This window comes from Sesamum indicum, linkage group LG11 (genome assembly GCF_026168435.1).
Source record: "Sesamum indicum cultivar Baizhima isolate 11 linkage group LG11, ASM2616843v1, whole genome shotgun sequence".
In the NCBI taxonomy this organism is placed as follows: domain Eukaryota; kingdom Viridiplantae; phylum Streptophyta; class Magnoliopsida; order Lamiales; family Pedaliaceae; genus Sesamum; species Sesamum indicum.
Window position 1 is genome coordinate 15,772,447 of NC_142667.1, and position 16,211 is coordinate 15,788,657.

Sequence of the window (16,211 nt, forward strand, 5' to 3'; positions counted from 1 at the left end):
TGAAGTTAAAGCGCAGTAGTGCAGATATCCCAGAATGAAGTGTAGTGTTCTGAGAGGATGATCCACAGACAGGGTTTTCTCTTTCTCTAACAAGAATGCAGTAAGAAGAATTTGTGGTGGCCTGGCCTGGTCTTTAAAGTATATATATGAAATATGGTGGATGTATGTATATGGGTAGGTGCAGTGGGTGGTATAATGTGCAAGTAGTCCCTCCCAGTCGTCCCATGCAAATAAAGTTAACAAGAGATGGGGCAGTTAAAGAGAATGGGGGGTGGGGAACGACAACAGAAACCCCAGCCCACAAAAGTTTTCTCCTTCTCTGGACACACTACTGTTTATTTCCACCCAAGACTACTCACCTTTTTAATTTTAATTAATAGGTTGAAAAAGCAATGCAAGACACACACTAGAATTAAGGCATAATTATGGTTTGTTTGCCTTAATGCTCGTGTCAAACCTTGTATTTATATTATTATTATTATGATTTCATTAGTGTAATGGCTGGGAAGGGGAACCCACACTCTCAATCATATATTCTCTCCAGTCTCTAAAATATTACTAGATTACATACAAAATTCACCACTTTTTCCATGCAATGATATATCGGAGCAATGCCACACCATATATACAAAGAAGCTTAAAGGCTAAGTAATTAAGAAACATCACCCTCTCGAAACCCTAAAAAGCAATAAAACAAAATTAGACAGAGTGAAAACAAATTAGTACTTGGGGGTTTTTTGTGTGTGTGTGTATGTGTGTGTTCTTCTTCTCTCTATATATATACAAGCATAAAGCCGCTTGCTTTATTTTAGCTCCTATATTCTCATTCTTCCTTTATTATTCTTTCTTTCTCTCTCTTCTCTCTCTCTCTCTCTCTCTCTTTGTGCTAGCAGCTAACCCCTCCAGTTGATGTGATTCTCCACTACTACACCTCCAAAAACCAAATAACCTTTACAAAAGAGAAAGAAAGATCAAGAACCATGGTTTTTTCCTCCATTCCTGCTTATCTTGATCCATCCAACTGGCAGCAGGTAAGGGTTTTTTTTCCTTCTTTTTCCTTTGATATTAATATCATATGCTTAATTCCATGCTTAGCTTCTTTGCCAAAAAAGCAACAAAATTCAAAAGACATATATTCCCACATCTCCTTTTTTGTTGATCTTCTCGCTTCTTTTTTTCTTTCATCTACTCTTTAATTTCTTGAATATACCACCACATATGTGTTTTCATTTTCTTGCTTTTTCTGGTTTTTCTAGCAACAAAATCATCAAATTATTGGTAGCAGCGGCGCAAACCCATTGCTCCCACCACCATCACAGCCCGGGCCCCCACCGCCGCCCCCACCTCCTCAGCCGCATGGCGGAGGCGGAGCTGGATCAATCCGCCCAGGCTCCATGGCCGAGCGAGCTCGTCTCGCCAACATACCCATGCCTGAAACAGCCCTCAAATGCCCTCGTTGTGAGTCAACAAACACAAAGTTTTGTTATTTCAATAACTACAGCCTCTCCCAGCCCCGCCACTTTTGCAAGACGTGCAGAAGGTATTGGACGAGAGGCGGCGCGTTGAGAAACGTCCCGGTAGGCGGCGGCTGCAGGAGAAACAAAAGAAGCAAATCCACCAGCTCCAAGTCTCCGGCGAGCAGCGACAGGCAAACTAACCCCAGTTCAACAAGTAATAATAATATGTCTACCAACAGCGGCACCGCTAACATATTAGGCCTTACCCCACAACTCCCGCCTCTCCGATTCATGTCTCCTTTAAGCCAACTCACTGATAATTTCACCAGCGATATGGGCTTGAATTTCAGCGGAATTTCAGCTCCGGCTGTGGGGACAAACGAGATGAACTTTCACGGAGCCAGCAATTTACTCGGTGGCGCCGGAGGAGTGGCTTCACTTTTATCAAGCAGCGGTGGCGGCATTGAGTCGTGGAGGTTGCAGCAGGTTCAGCAATTTCCATTCTTGGGTGGTTTAGAGGCATCGCCGTCGGGGATATACCAATTTCAGGGCGGGGAATCTGCAGGGTTCATGGGAGGCGAGACGAGTCATCAGATGAGGCCTAAACTCTCGAGCTCAATGCTAAATCAGCGGTCATCATCGGTGAAAATGGAAGAAAACCCTGCAGAGGCGAACTTGTCGAGGCAGCTATTAGGAGGAATGGGTGAGCAGTGGAATACAAGCACAGCTTGGACAGAACTTTCCAGTTTCAGCTCTTCTTCCACAAGCAATGCCTTGTAGAAGTCCTGAGGGAAAATTTACATAATCTGTAAAATTAAGCAGCAGCTAGTTCATCAGCCAAAGAGATCACTACTGAAAACAGATCGTCCCCAGGTGAAAAACCCTTGTGGGCAAGATGGATATGGAAGCCTTTACACCGTAATTAAACTGATATTGATGACGAATATTGAGGCTGGAAAACCCTAGAACTGGTAGGTTGGTTTGTTTTTAATTTCATTAATTTTTGATTTGTAGCCCTTGCTAATTATATGTACGTCTTTGTGGTGCCTGAGAGTGTTATTTCTTGTAGTTTATAATTTATGTTAGAAATGGAGTTCTAATATTGTGTTTAAGGAACTAATTATATATATATATATATATATATGATCTTAATGGAGTTCTAGCTAATTAATTCTTTGAGGTTGATATATACATACATATATATATGTGCATCTTCATTCCATGATCAATCATCTGGTTATATATATATATATATATTTCGTGCTAATTGATTTTGTTTTGGGCTGAGGATGTAATGCACACTTAATTTATGAGTAATATTTTGGTGCACTTGTTTTTAATATTAATTAAGCCTCGAAAATATTTCAAATTGGTTTATATATTTTCAGCCAGATCCTTTGCTATGATTAAGAATATTTTAACGATATATATGAGTACTTTTTCTTTAGTTAAAGACACATAGCATATTCATAATTTCCATGCTTTTTTGCTATTACATAATTAAACACCCTATTTATAACTCTTTTGATGCCTTTAGTGGCGAATTAAGGACTAATTATTATAATAATTAACTTGTACACGTGACACATGCATATATAAATTGATCCATCTCAATTTGAATCTGAGTCTTGTTTTCTCCCTTTTCTCTGGATGATTAATGGTTTTCTCAACTCCGAAAGCTGTAGATCCAGCTTCTTCCATTAATGATGTATAGAGATACTCTTTTTGCAACTCAGGCTATCTACACTTCCACAGACATTTGCTCTGCTGTATTAATTATAAGGATTTAGCTTCTTTCATTAATTACAGAGTTAATTAGAGGGTACTTAATTATCTTTACAAAGAACGTCTCAAATTCTGCAAAACATGCACCATAATGATGATGATCTTGAGCAATTTTGATCACATTTATAATTTGTTATATGAATATTGCATGACAATCCATTTAGCACCATACCACTATTCATTACTTTCCCAGTGTATACATATATATTTTTTGAATTATTTAGTAACACTTTGTCAAATTTAATTGAATACATTTTGATTATAAATCTAACCCAAAAAAAAAAAAATTAATTACGTATAAGTTTTCTTATATGTAGAATGTATGTATGGAGAATGAGATTGATATGCAGGCAGGGTAGAGAAGTTGTAGCGTAGGTACACAGGCCACCAAAATCCAAACTAATAACTTTTGAGGGATTCCTGAACAAGTTTCAGAAAATCTACCTTGAGCTTAGTATAAGTATATATATATAGTTATAACTTGTGCTCACTTATTCCCCAACATATATATATATAGTTATATACTTCTCCATCACTATTCACAAATCAAATATTTAACAATATATGTATATGTATATATCCCTTTTTCTTTAGCAAAGGAGAGAGAGAGAACATGAGAGAGAGCTAGCTAGCGCTGATGTATATATATATATATATATAGAGAGAGAGAGAGAGATTACAATGATTTGTGAATAATAGTTTGGGTGGCAATTAAGATGAAAATGGAGTTTGAATTTGTGGTTAATTATGTATACGGCAGTGCAGAGATTGGACAACAGTCTCAAAAGACACACCAAAATTTGATGTGATGAGTTAAATTTGATGATTTTTATATAATGATGTGTGAGAGTGAGAGTGAGGGTAAGAGTGAGAGTGAGAGTGAGAGTCATCATTCCTTCCAATTCCCAACCCCCAACAAAAGTACTGTTCAAAGTTTCTTAGAATAGAGAGATATATCATTTGAGAGAATTCATTCTGGGTTTCCGTTCCCCCTAAAGACTGCACACCATTTTGTAATACACGGACCTGCCACTGCCAACCCCTATCAATACATATGTATATATATATGAAAAAATTATTTGTATATTCCTTTAAATTTGTCTGTTATTAATTTTAATTTTTTAACTTTATATATTTTATTTTTAATCCTGTAACTTTAAAAAATATATATATGTAGTTTTAGTCATTTGATCCAATTTCGAAAAATTTTACCCCTACACATCTTTTTAAAGAGCAAATTTAGTCAATCTCCATTCATTTTGCATCGTATAACTAATGTTTATATAAAATGTATGAATTTATGGAGACTTAATTTTATTTTAAAAAAATATTGGGCTTTTAAGAGGATTATGATGGACTATTAAGTTTTATCACCAAAAGGCAAATGAGTTCTAAATTAAACTAAATGACCGAATCTATATAAAATTGATAGATAAAGGACTAAATCTAATATTATCAAAGTTAAAGGATCAAAAGGACTTCGGGTCAAAGTTATAAGACAAAAATTTTCTTTTTTCCTCATAAATACATAATGTTTGGTGAGATATACATATATATATGAAAACAAAATACAAACCATCCCTTTATCATTTTCAGAAACTTAATTATACTTATCAATGTACAAATTGTCAATGTCTACGATTCAATTAATGATAATACAAGTATTATTAAATTTGTTTCTCCAATTTTGATATTACAACTGTGACAGATGACGCTTTTAGTCATATAGAACACAAAATCACGTCATTTTAGTCCCAAAAAATGTGATTTTGGGCCTTTTAATTCTAAAATTACAAACACTTTTTTAGTTCCAAAACCACATTATACATGATTTTTGGGACTAAAAATACGTGATTATGAGTTTTATGAGATTAAAAAGAACACCTGCCAAAGTTTTGGTACCAACGAATAATTTTAGCTAATTATTACTTAATTTGATGAGTAAAACGAAGGATTTATCCCAGTTGAAGTCTGATCTCTGCAGGCGCACATGAAAGCATTTTATATTATATTATAGTAATACAACTCAAAACATATATACTTACAAAGATATTGATACGCACATGCCTCCTCACTAAATATATATAATTGTTCCATTTCTGGTATATATATATATATATATATATATATATATACACCATGCATAGTTAAAGTCCATCCTAGCTAACTTTCTTGGATTCTTCCTGCTGATCTCCCCTCTTTTCCTACAACAATTTGCCCCGACAATATGAAATGATCACGAACCAGATCGACATTTGAAATCGAAATCCATGTCAATTCCTAGCTGCTTATACAAATCCTTTTATTTGTAAATTAATTTAAGTGCCCATAATTTGCATATTGTCTTTATACTAATTAAAGCTGATTGAGTAATTAAGTAGTTATGTTGGAATTGAACTTGTTAATTATGAGGAGTTGAACTCATATATATAGAGAGAGAGAGAGACGGACAGCTCGTTTCCATGTTTACTTTAGTCAACCTCAAATCAACTTTCCAATGCATCTGTTGTGTATGTTCATCAATGCCGCCCGTTCATATGAATTTCGTTAATAATGCAATATTTACTGTGTATCTCTCTCTCTCTCTCTCTCTATATATATATATATATATATATGAGATTAATTCTTGTTGATTAATATGTTTCTGCAATTAATGATGAATGGGAAAATATAATGTAAGGTAGGTTTGTTGATGATAGAATTAAGAAGGTGCAGTTGGTGTAGTGTGTGAGGAGCAAATTAAGGTCCCCTACCCTACACTACATTACAGGTACCAAGGGAAGTGAAGTACGTAGTACAAGTGGATTAATTGGAATTCCTCATCTTGAAGGCAAGAAGGAATCTTTCCTATTTCACTTTTGTAAGAATCAAGGCTGCTTACCAACAACGAATAAAGTCACTACGTACCCCCCCACCCCCACCCCCACCCCCACCCTCTATATCAATAAAGCTCTCTCTCTCTCTCTCTCTAGATATATGAAATTCATATAGATTTCATCACATAACATGTCGGTAATTGTCTTGTGATTAAGATATACATAATGAGTGAATGGAGATCAAGTTCTTGTAGTGATCCCAAGAATGTCCATATATATCGTAATTCAACGCAACTCAAGCTGATATACCACTGCATCCCATATACTTGATTACGCATATATTTTTATATATATGCTTCTAAGATAACAACATTAATTAATTAATGGAATGTAATTGGCTCAGAAATTCAAGACGGATCTTCTTTCCTTTCTATCCTTCTGCTACTGATGCCCACATGGAAAACAAAAAAAAAAAAAACAAAAAGAAAAAGAAATTCCAGAATCCACAGAGAGAGAGAGTGCAGAGAAGGAAGGCAGGGCAGCTTTCGCTTTTTATATAGAATGAAGGTTGTTGTAGTATATGGGGTGGGGAGAAATGAAATACAGATTGTACAGAAATAAATAGTGAAGTGGGAAGAGAGAGTGAGATTGTAAGTAGGTAGATAGGTCATTGTCTCTCCATCTCTGCTCAATCATGTAACATGTGCTCCTGGAATCTGATTCCGCGTTTATTTCCAGGAAAAAAACCATTTTCATGCATGCATGTCCCACCAACACATTCCCTTATTTTCTATCTATCTATCTATCTATATATATTATTATCTTCATCTCTTACTATGTACTATATACATTCAATAATAGTAATTTATCAACCAGCTACCTATATATATATATATATCCCTAATTAATATAAAAAAGCTGCTGCATGCATTCTGATTCTGGGATTCAATTTGTTTCTCTAAAAGTTATATAGATGCCAATGTATAGTAATTAATGAAATAAATAATTACAGATTTGATTCACTTAATATTCTTGCTGCTCATGAAAAAATATTAATAACTTGTACCTAGGTCACATGCAACACTAATTAACTATAAGTCATGTACTGATTAATGTAGGCATGGTTACATAGAATTAGGGAAAATAACATTTTTTGTCTCATAAGTTAGGTCCGTTTCACTTTTAGTCTCATTTATTAAGGATTAATACTTTTTATCTCGTAACTTACAAAAATTAGCATTTTTTGTCCTCATTAACTTTTTTGTCTATAATTTAACGGTGTAGCGCACATGCCTAGCATGTGATCGTTAGGAATTTTGGCTGAAGAGAAAATTGGTTTGTTTTTTAGTTTGGGACCATTTTTTGAGGAAAATATAACTATATTTGAGAAAAAAAAATAAATCTTGAAGGAAATTAGGGCAAAAAACATAACGATTTCTCTCTTCTCTCACAAAAATTGAATCATATCAATTCCATATTACTATAACTTGAAGTCAAGTAGAAGCAATACAAAGAATCATGTCTTTCACAAATAAATCAAGTAGACCAAATGAAGCACTTATATGCTATTATTGAAAAAAGGGCCAAATTTTTCTCCAATATAATCAAAAGTTCTTAACGACAACGTGCTAAACACATGACCTAAATCATTAATTGTAGATGAAAAAGTGCATAAGGACCAAAAGTGCTAATTTTTTTGTAAATTATGAGATTAAAAGTTTTAATTCCGTAATGAATAGGACCAAAAGTGACATGAGTTTAATCTGTGGGATAAAAAACGTTATTTTCCATATAGAATTACTATAATCAAAGTCCTCCATCAGTTTCATTTTTCTTCCACATAAACGCGCTCTTAATGAACTTACGTCAACATACTCAACATCATTGGTTTTCGCAACATACTCAACATCAACAGCTACCAACATGCTGAGCTAGTTTTGAGCTCTAATTCTTAGATCCTAAATTAGTAGTGATTTTCATCTTCTATTGACGCAATCTTTTATTTTCAATTCACATATACTTTTGAAATATTTAAATGTATAATCAAGTTTATACACGACGTATATATATATATATATATGTATATATACATATCATGTAAAAGTGAAAAATTATAAGGTGAGACAGCGGAAGTTTAATATACAGATGTCCATACTGCTGATATGAACCGGTCAATTATTCCAAATTATATCTAGGGCTTGAATCCTAGGTAGGTGCAGAGAAGAGGAAAAGAACAAATTCAATCAATCTAATAAGCTGATTAATTTAATTTAGTGCATCAACTATTGGCAAAAAGTGAAGTTTACGTTCGATGCATCATGAGATTATTATGTTTTCCCCGTAATTAATCATTTGAACTAAGAGGAACAAATTTGTAATTTAGTCCTCTATAAATTTATTTTGACAATTTTTTTTCATAATTTTAAAATTAAGATTGGCACATTAGAGACAAAAATGGTCCGAAATTTACCAAAATGACGGGGAAAGGTGAACCTGATCGGCTTAATAGGGTGCCTTTTTTTTTCCCACTATATTTTAGCAAATTTATGCTATTTTTTTATCCTTTACGTGCGGATTTATATAATTACATAACAAAATTACTAAGGTGGTTTTTTGTATAGGACTAAAATTGCAATTTTGTGGCTTTAAGAATTTGGGGTATATTTTAATTTTTACATTTGATGATTTGGAGAATATTTAAGTATAATATATGTGAAATGATTTAGAATTAGTGTTTATTATCCAGGGATGGTAAAATCATTTGATAGCATCAAATCGGAACACAGTGGGACGGAGCTGGTCCGAGCAGTTGATGGAAAGGGCAGAGGATTTTGCATAGAAAGAAAGGGGGCGGGGGGACCAACTTGTACATACGTACTAGTCACAAAATCTTTCAAATTTCTCGCTCTCTCTCTCTACGTAGCTTGTTTCCTTTTCTATCTCTCTCCTCTCTTTTCTTAGGGTCGGGTGGGGTTGTGGGTAAGCTTTGGTTGGGTTTTGATAATTGATGCTACATACTTAATCAGCAAAGGCAAAAGCTATACAGTCTTTGTTGAAAGGCATGTTTCAAGCATCCTATGTTCAGTTTCTCTTCTTCATTTCTTTTCCACTATATCTATTCAACAAATTGACCAATCCATACTATACGTACACACCAAAAATTATATTTTTCGTCTCATACCTTTAAATAAGTACATTTTAACACATTTTTTACAGGGTTATAGGAAATAATCTCATAACTTGCAAAAATACTCATTTTGATCAGTCAAAAGATTGATGAAAAAGTCGTCTACCAACCACTTAATCGTTTCCTTCTATTCTTAAAAGATAACCGCCATGTGATTAATATATGGGCTTAATTTTCTAATGGTAGGAGAACTGAAAGTGAGAATTTTTTTAAAATTATGATACTATTTCTGAAAAATTTTCAAATATATAGAATTTAAATTATGAGATGAAAAATATAAGTTTTTCTATATAAATATATATATATATATATATATATAGTCCAACGTGCTTACTATACTGCTTAAATTAATTAACCTTACACCTAAATAAAAAAATAAAGAGTGAAAAAGAGTGTGGGGTCGTAGAATTAATCAACAATAGTAATTTATTAAAACGCGTACTTAAATTATATACTATTCAAAAGAATTCAAATATAAAAAGTGATAGGAATTTATTAGGTCAAGCTAAAGTGTCGATGTTTACATTGATGACTTGAATGGTCTTACATATACATCCACTAGTATGTATTTATTTTATTTTATTTGCCTTTTTTTTAATTAGTAATTTATTTATAATACATATTTATTTGTGTATATAACTAAATATGGATGATGATGATAATGGAAAAATTGAATAATAATATATATAGAGAAGGCTTTTGGTAGTGGGTCTGTCTTATTGTTGATGCAAAACAAAAAAATGGGGAATGGATTGTGGAATTATTAGAGAAGGTGGTGATTTCAATATCACTAGAAACCAAGTAACACACAATATCGGCGGCCACTTGTTGGATAGTGGTTTGTTTTTATTCGGAGCGGTCTCCCTCCCTCCACCATGCATGCATACTGCATTTATTCCCATGCATGAAAACCCACTACTTTTATTATTCTTTCTTTTTATATATTAAATTTGAATGAATCCCCGAAACTGCATTAAGCCCAATAGGGGTTTCAACTCATAAAGGGTCAGCAATGCAAGCACCAATCACCTCTGACTTAAAGCCTCCAGAGAGGGAGGCTCTTGCACAGTGAAGACGCCCCCCCTCACACTTATAATGTACAATTGGTAAAAGCCTATTCAGCTGCCGGGAACGCAATCAATGACAAGGGTCGAGGGTCTTGATGGATTACCATGCTCACCTAAGTATATATATTCTGCCACAAAAACCCATCTCATTCACACTCATCTACCAATAATAATCCTCACAGATTTCTTCTAGACTTGTTGGGGGCTTATCTCCAGCAACAACCAGCCTGAGTCCCTCAGGAGGAATACTACTTCAAACGGTAGGGGACTAGGGCTATAAAAGCAAGCTTCTCCCTTTCAGTAAAGGGTAACATTTTGCTACACCACACATATGCATGCACAAATACTCATCTTCATAATCATTTGTTGTTTAATTTATCATTCTATGCCACCCTATTTTTTCTCAATTTTATTTCTTCCAATAGTTTACATACTTGAATATCGTAGTGATAACATGCTTTTTTGCACGTCCCTGTTACAAGATTTATGAAAAAGCATAACATTCATGTCAAAGACCTATAACGAGCAACTTTTTGCTCGCATCAAATTTGAATTCAAGATATTGATATTCTACATATTGTTTCATGTCTCTATTTGTCAAACTATTATAAAAATATATATATATGTATGTATCATTGAGACGAGAATGAATAATGGTAAAATACTTTCAACAAAAAAAAATATATATATTCAAACATGTTTTTATTTTTATTATTTTAAAAATTGAAAACTAAACATGGAAGTGAAACCAAACGAGGGATTAGCTATTATAGTATAAACAACAAATAATCTTAAAACCAAACGATGTTTTAATTAGTGAATCAAATGACAGGCGGACCCTTTCGGATCCGGATCCAGTGAGTGCTGCATGTTAAGGAAGGCCCATAAAGCTTCACGTCAATTTAATTGGGCTTTAGTTATTCAAACTGAACTGGGCCCAATGGGCTACACCTTTTTCCCCAAGCCCAAACACAATTTTATCAGGGTTTTATTTTATGACAGAATAAACTATTTCTTTCTGCATAAATTTCTTAATTAGTGGGAATTAAGATTTAAAATTCATACAACTTTAGGATTTATAATATTTTGCATAAATAAAAGTATAAAATATAAAATAAAAATGTAGTAATTGGTGGAGTAGAATTAGACAGGCTTTTGAAATTAAGTGAGTTGACTGACGAATTGGATTGAGGGTGTGGGTGTGGGGGCATAGCTGCAATTTGGAAAACAACAGCTGCTGCTGCCTTTTTCTTTTTACAATTTCTGGTGCTGAATGGTGACGTAACAATTGGAATTGGACCACACACACACACACACACATATATTATAATAGGTTTTTTGGGTGTAAAAGGAGGAAGCAAGTTCTTTAAATAAGATTGAAGAGATAAGTTAGAATTGTCCAAACTTTTGTCGAAGGTCACCTTCAAATAATTCACCTCCCTAACCAAACAAATGACACATTTATTTACACCCTATTTTGTCTTAGTTTATAACTTTTTTATTTCAAAATTATGATATATTAAAAAAATATTTCGTAAATTCTGTATTAAGAAAAACTTTATATTTTTAAAAAGTAGAATTTGTATGGTGCTACCATGACACGATTTATCTATCCTAAAAATTAACATGATGAAGAACGATTTTTCTCCAAATTGTAATTCAAGTGAAGGGCAAATCAAATTTGATTGAATTAAATAAATTATATGACAAATAAAATCGGCCATTCTTCCTGAACCGTAAATCAATAAGGGACTAATTATGAAAAAATGCATGGGGTGGTGGAGTACGTAATGGTAGAAATGGAAAATCACTTAGTCCGTAAGGAAGGAGATGGGGCCAATAGAGGTAGAGCAGTCGATAACAGATTCCCAAAGGCAAACTTTATGAAATGATGGGGATGAGCACTACCCACTGCACTATATAAAAGAAAAAACAAACAAAAACACATCCCATTCATTGAAGACAGTGACAGTAATCAAGTGAAGGTGGGTTAGACGAAAAACGATCATGCAATGAATCCCAAAATAATGCTTTCCTTAATAACAAAGGAGGAGAGGACAGGACAGGACACAACGCAACCAGACGCCACTACTTTTTTGACAAATCTATTTCTATTCCCACATGATTTTAATTAATACTCAAAAATATCTCTTTTACCTTCCTTCTTCGTTAAGCCCAAAACCTTAATCCAACTAAATTAAGGTAATGTCTTGATTATATATTTTCTTTAAATATTGTTTTTAATATATAACAATCTCCTAGGGGTAATAGTTTATCCTTTACTTAAATTCGACTTGCAAATTAAATTGTATTATAAATTATTAGTACGTTATTTGAAAAACTTTAGAAATAACGGTAAATGACATTTTATGTCTATATTAAATATATTTTCAAGTTCACTGATCAAATCAAACTCATATTTAAATTAGAAAGTCAGGCCTTTATTTGTTCAACTCAACAAACTTAGACCCTAGTGGTCCAAGAACACTTGACAGATAACAAATGCGTTAAGTGACTAGTCCAGTCCTATCATCCTGCTGATAGGACAATGCAAGACCTGTACCAGCAGGGCCCAGTGTCCAATAGCAAGGCCGTCATGAAAATCGTATTTTACACATTATAGATCACGCCACCATAGAATAATGCAAGCAAAGATGTTATGGCCAGACAACTGGATTTGGATGATGGAAGCAACGGGTAACTAACCCCTTATGTTATCAATTGATCTGATAATATCTCCTATTGCTGACATATATTTTTTAGGATAATTCAAATAGTTGGATAAGTATCATCCCTAAAAATGGACATCTCAAGAAGTTCTTTTTTAACTGTCTATAATCCCTAAATCTCTCAAAATTTATTCCTATAAATAGGGGTCTACCTAAGTTAACATGGTATGTAAGCTAACTAAACTCATTACACTACCCAAGCAACAAGGCTGCACAAATTCTATCTTTTTTCCACACCTTCCATATGAATTTTCAACATTATTTTCATACTTTCAGCGCTCCATCTCTGAACTACATAATTTATATTACCACGACCTCGATTTCTTGATTTAGTTTTTTATTTTATCTCATTGAATCGATTACTGACTTTAACATCGAAATGTATATTCCTATTTTTGTAAATTAACCCTTTGATAATTTTAAAATTTTTAAAAAGATCCTTGAGTGCTTGTGATTCTGCTGGGCCAAGTTAGACATGAATAATTAAATGTTAATTATGACATTTATTTATTTTTTTTCTGTAGCTTTAATCTTAACGGTAGTATGTAGAAAATCCTAAAAGAAAATGATGGATTATACCACTGAGGTTGGATGTTTTATTGCTGTTGGATATCAATGGGCTAAAAATTTTAAGCTCAAAGGAATAACTAGTTCCATTTTGGGCTCAGTCCAATTTCATAGGATACGTCGAGTCATTGATACTCATAGGATTGCTAATTGGGCCCATTATTATTTTTTTGGCTTAGCCCATTATTATTTATTTGGAACGTAGACATTTTAATCAGTTTTAGAACCAGTCCTAACATTCCACAATTAAGCAAATATTCTTCAACTCAACTGCATAATGTCTCTCTCTTCTCGGGGTGAAGTCCTCGCAATATTAAAAGATTATATATTCAAGTTTTATAGATATGGGAACATAATTCAATTTAATGATAGGGTTTTATTTTCTTATTTATTTTAAATATATTTATTGATTAAAAATCTTAATGTATTGAATTAATATTTGTTTGAATACTGACGTGCATAAACATAAGATGGTTCAAAGAGGCTCAATTAGCCTAAAAAAGAAGAAAGAGACGAGAGGCCCATAACAGCGCTATAAGGAGATGACCTAATAGGCCTCCTGAGGGTGTCCCCTAAAGAACAGATTTGCAAAGGGAGGCCTGGATAGCTCAAGAAGCCCAAGAGGAAGGGTGAAGCTCAAGACATCCCCCTATTCGGACTATGATAAAAGCCCAACAAAATATTTGCCCAAAAGGCTCACGTGATAGCCTACATTCCACTGTCAGCAACCACCTTAGAATCACGTCAGCCCTTGTAAAGAATGACTCCTTAACAACTAGGACTTTCTGACGGCTGAGATGCTTTGCAGACGAGGGAGGTTCTCTGAATGCATTAGATTCCTTGGCAGCTTGGATTCCCTAGTGGTTACAAGTTCTCGCTGATGAAGGGTCCCCCAAACTCATAAATAAGCACCCAACAAGAGGATTAACAGAATATAAGAATAAATTATGACTTATCCAAACGGTTCTTATCCATTTCTCCCTGAGAATGAAGGAAACGGGCAGAGGCCCATTGCAGGAGGATACTCCCTTATAAATACAGGTTTACTCCTTCATATGGGAATGACCCTCTAACGTCTCCTAGACACATTCCTGACACCCTCTAATGTCTCTCACACACTCTCTAAGCAATCTACGAGCACATTATCACGTGTCCTTACTCTTTTCATATTTATTCACCACAATTCAATTTTCAAACACATTTATTTATTTTTGAACTTTATTCAATCTTAAATCAATACTAACTTGGGTGTCAAAATGTTAACACATTTTTTGCAGGTCATGTCTTCAAGATTTGCATTGCATTCGATCCAAGTCTTGTTTTAAAAAAAATAAATAAAAATGATGAGTATTGGCACAAAACTTTAATAATCACTTAGTGGAATAAATTAAATTGAATTTGTTGGAATAATATTGAAGGAGGGGAGTGCATAAAGCTAGCTCCCTCATAATGGTGTAAACATTTAAATGGTTGAAGCTTTAATTTGAAAAGTATTATGCGTATGGTTAGGGGTGAAAAGATGGGCGCGGCGCCAATGCGTCACCACTTTTCCCTCGTTGAACTTTCTTTCTCATTATTATAAAGAGTAAATCCTCCTCGTTGATTAGAATTTTTGACTAAGCAGAAAACAACAAGACGGAGTATTATTTATAAGGATAAAGCGTGTTTTATAAGTTAATTGTGAGACGTACAAGTCAAAAAGCCGAGACAAACTAATTTTAATTTTATTGGTCCAGTTTCATATTGTGAAATTCCTTTTTCCTTTTTATTTAAAAAAGGAAATAAAGTTAAAATCTACTCTATTATATATAGTTAATTGTATTTTTTTAAAAAATTCACATAAAAATCATTTAATTATTTAATCTATTAAATATGGAGTGTGATTGATATTAACAAAACGGGAGCGACAGTATTTGACTGATGGTGAAGAAGCATCAAAGTCAAGTCTGCAGTTTGGACACGAAAATTCAAATTATCAAACAATAGCTGCCAGCCAGCCGCGTTGAATTTCGATCATGCCTGCTGCTGCTCTCACTCTCACTCTCACTCTCACATGTTTCTATTATTATTATTAGTTTTTTATAGGATTTGGAAATTAGATTTTGTTTTATATATATTATCTTAATTTGGTGGCATTATTGTAAGTAATGTTTGGGATTGATAATACAGTTTTTTGTGAATCTGGACAAGATGTTGGACATACCTTTTCCTTTTTCTCGTTCGTTGTCGTGAAGATTTTGGACATTCCAATGTCCGTAAAATTTCAATTACGGAGACGACGTGATAGTCGAGGAGACATTGAGATTGTTCACTAATTTCTCTCTAATTCCCAACAATTCACCTCACTAACTAAATTAAAAATAAATTACATCAACACCTCCTCAATTTATAATAAATTACACAATCACTTCTTATATTTTATAGAATATTACACCCTTTAAACAATATTACTGTAATATTTTTTAAAAACTTTTACGTAGACTTTGTGGTTGAATAAAAAATATAATTATAATTATAATTGTAAATTGAAGACAATATTTATGTAACTCCCTCGTAAATTAAAAACCCAACAACCACAGTAACTTTTGTGGACCCCTTTGCTG

At 33.5% G+C, this 16,211-nt stretch overlaps 1 protein-coding gene across 1 annotated transcript; it reads left to right on the forward strand.

Annotated features, from left to right (window-relative positions):
* Positions 1 to 801: 801 nt before the first annotated feature.
* LOC105174708 (Dof-type zinc finger DNA-binding family protein) lies at positions 802 to 2,569 on the forward strand. The gene is made up of 2 exons (XM_088875242.1): positions 802 to 1,031; positions 1,257 to 2,569. The coding sequence occupies exons 1-2, from the start codon at positions 981 to 983 to the stop codon at positions 2,235 to 2,237; spliced, it is 1,032 nt and encodes a 343-aa protein (XP_088731368.1). The 5' UTR covers positions 802 to 980; the 3' UTR covers positions 2,238 to 2,569.
* Positions 2,570 to 16,211: the final 13,642 nt, after the last annotated feature.

Coding starts and splice junctions, on each gene's coding strand:
- LOC105174708 (XM_088875242.1), top strand. CDS start 981: ATGGTTTTTTCCTCCATTCCTGCTTATCTTGATCCATCCAACTGGCAG. Junction 1,032..1,256: donor ATCCATCCAACTGGCAGCAG/GTAAGGGTTTTT, acceptor TGGTTTTTCTAG/CAACAAAATCATCAAATTAT.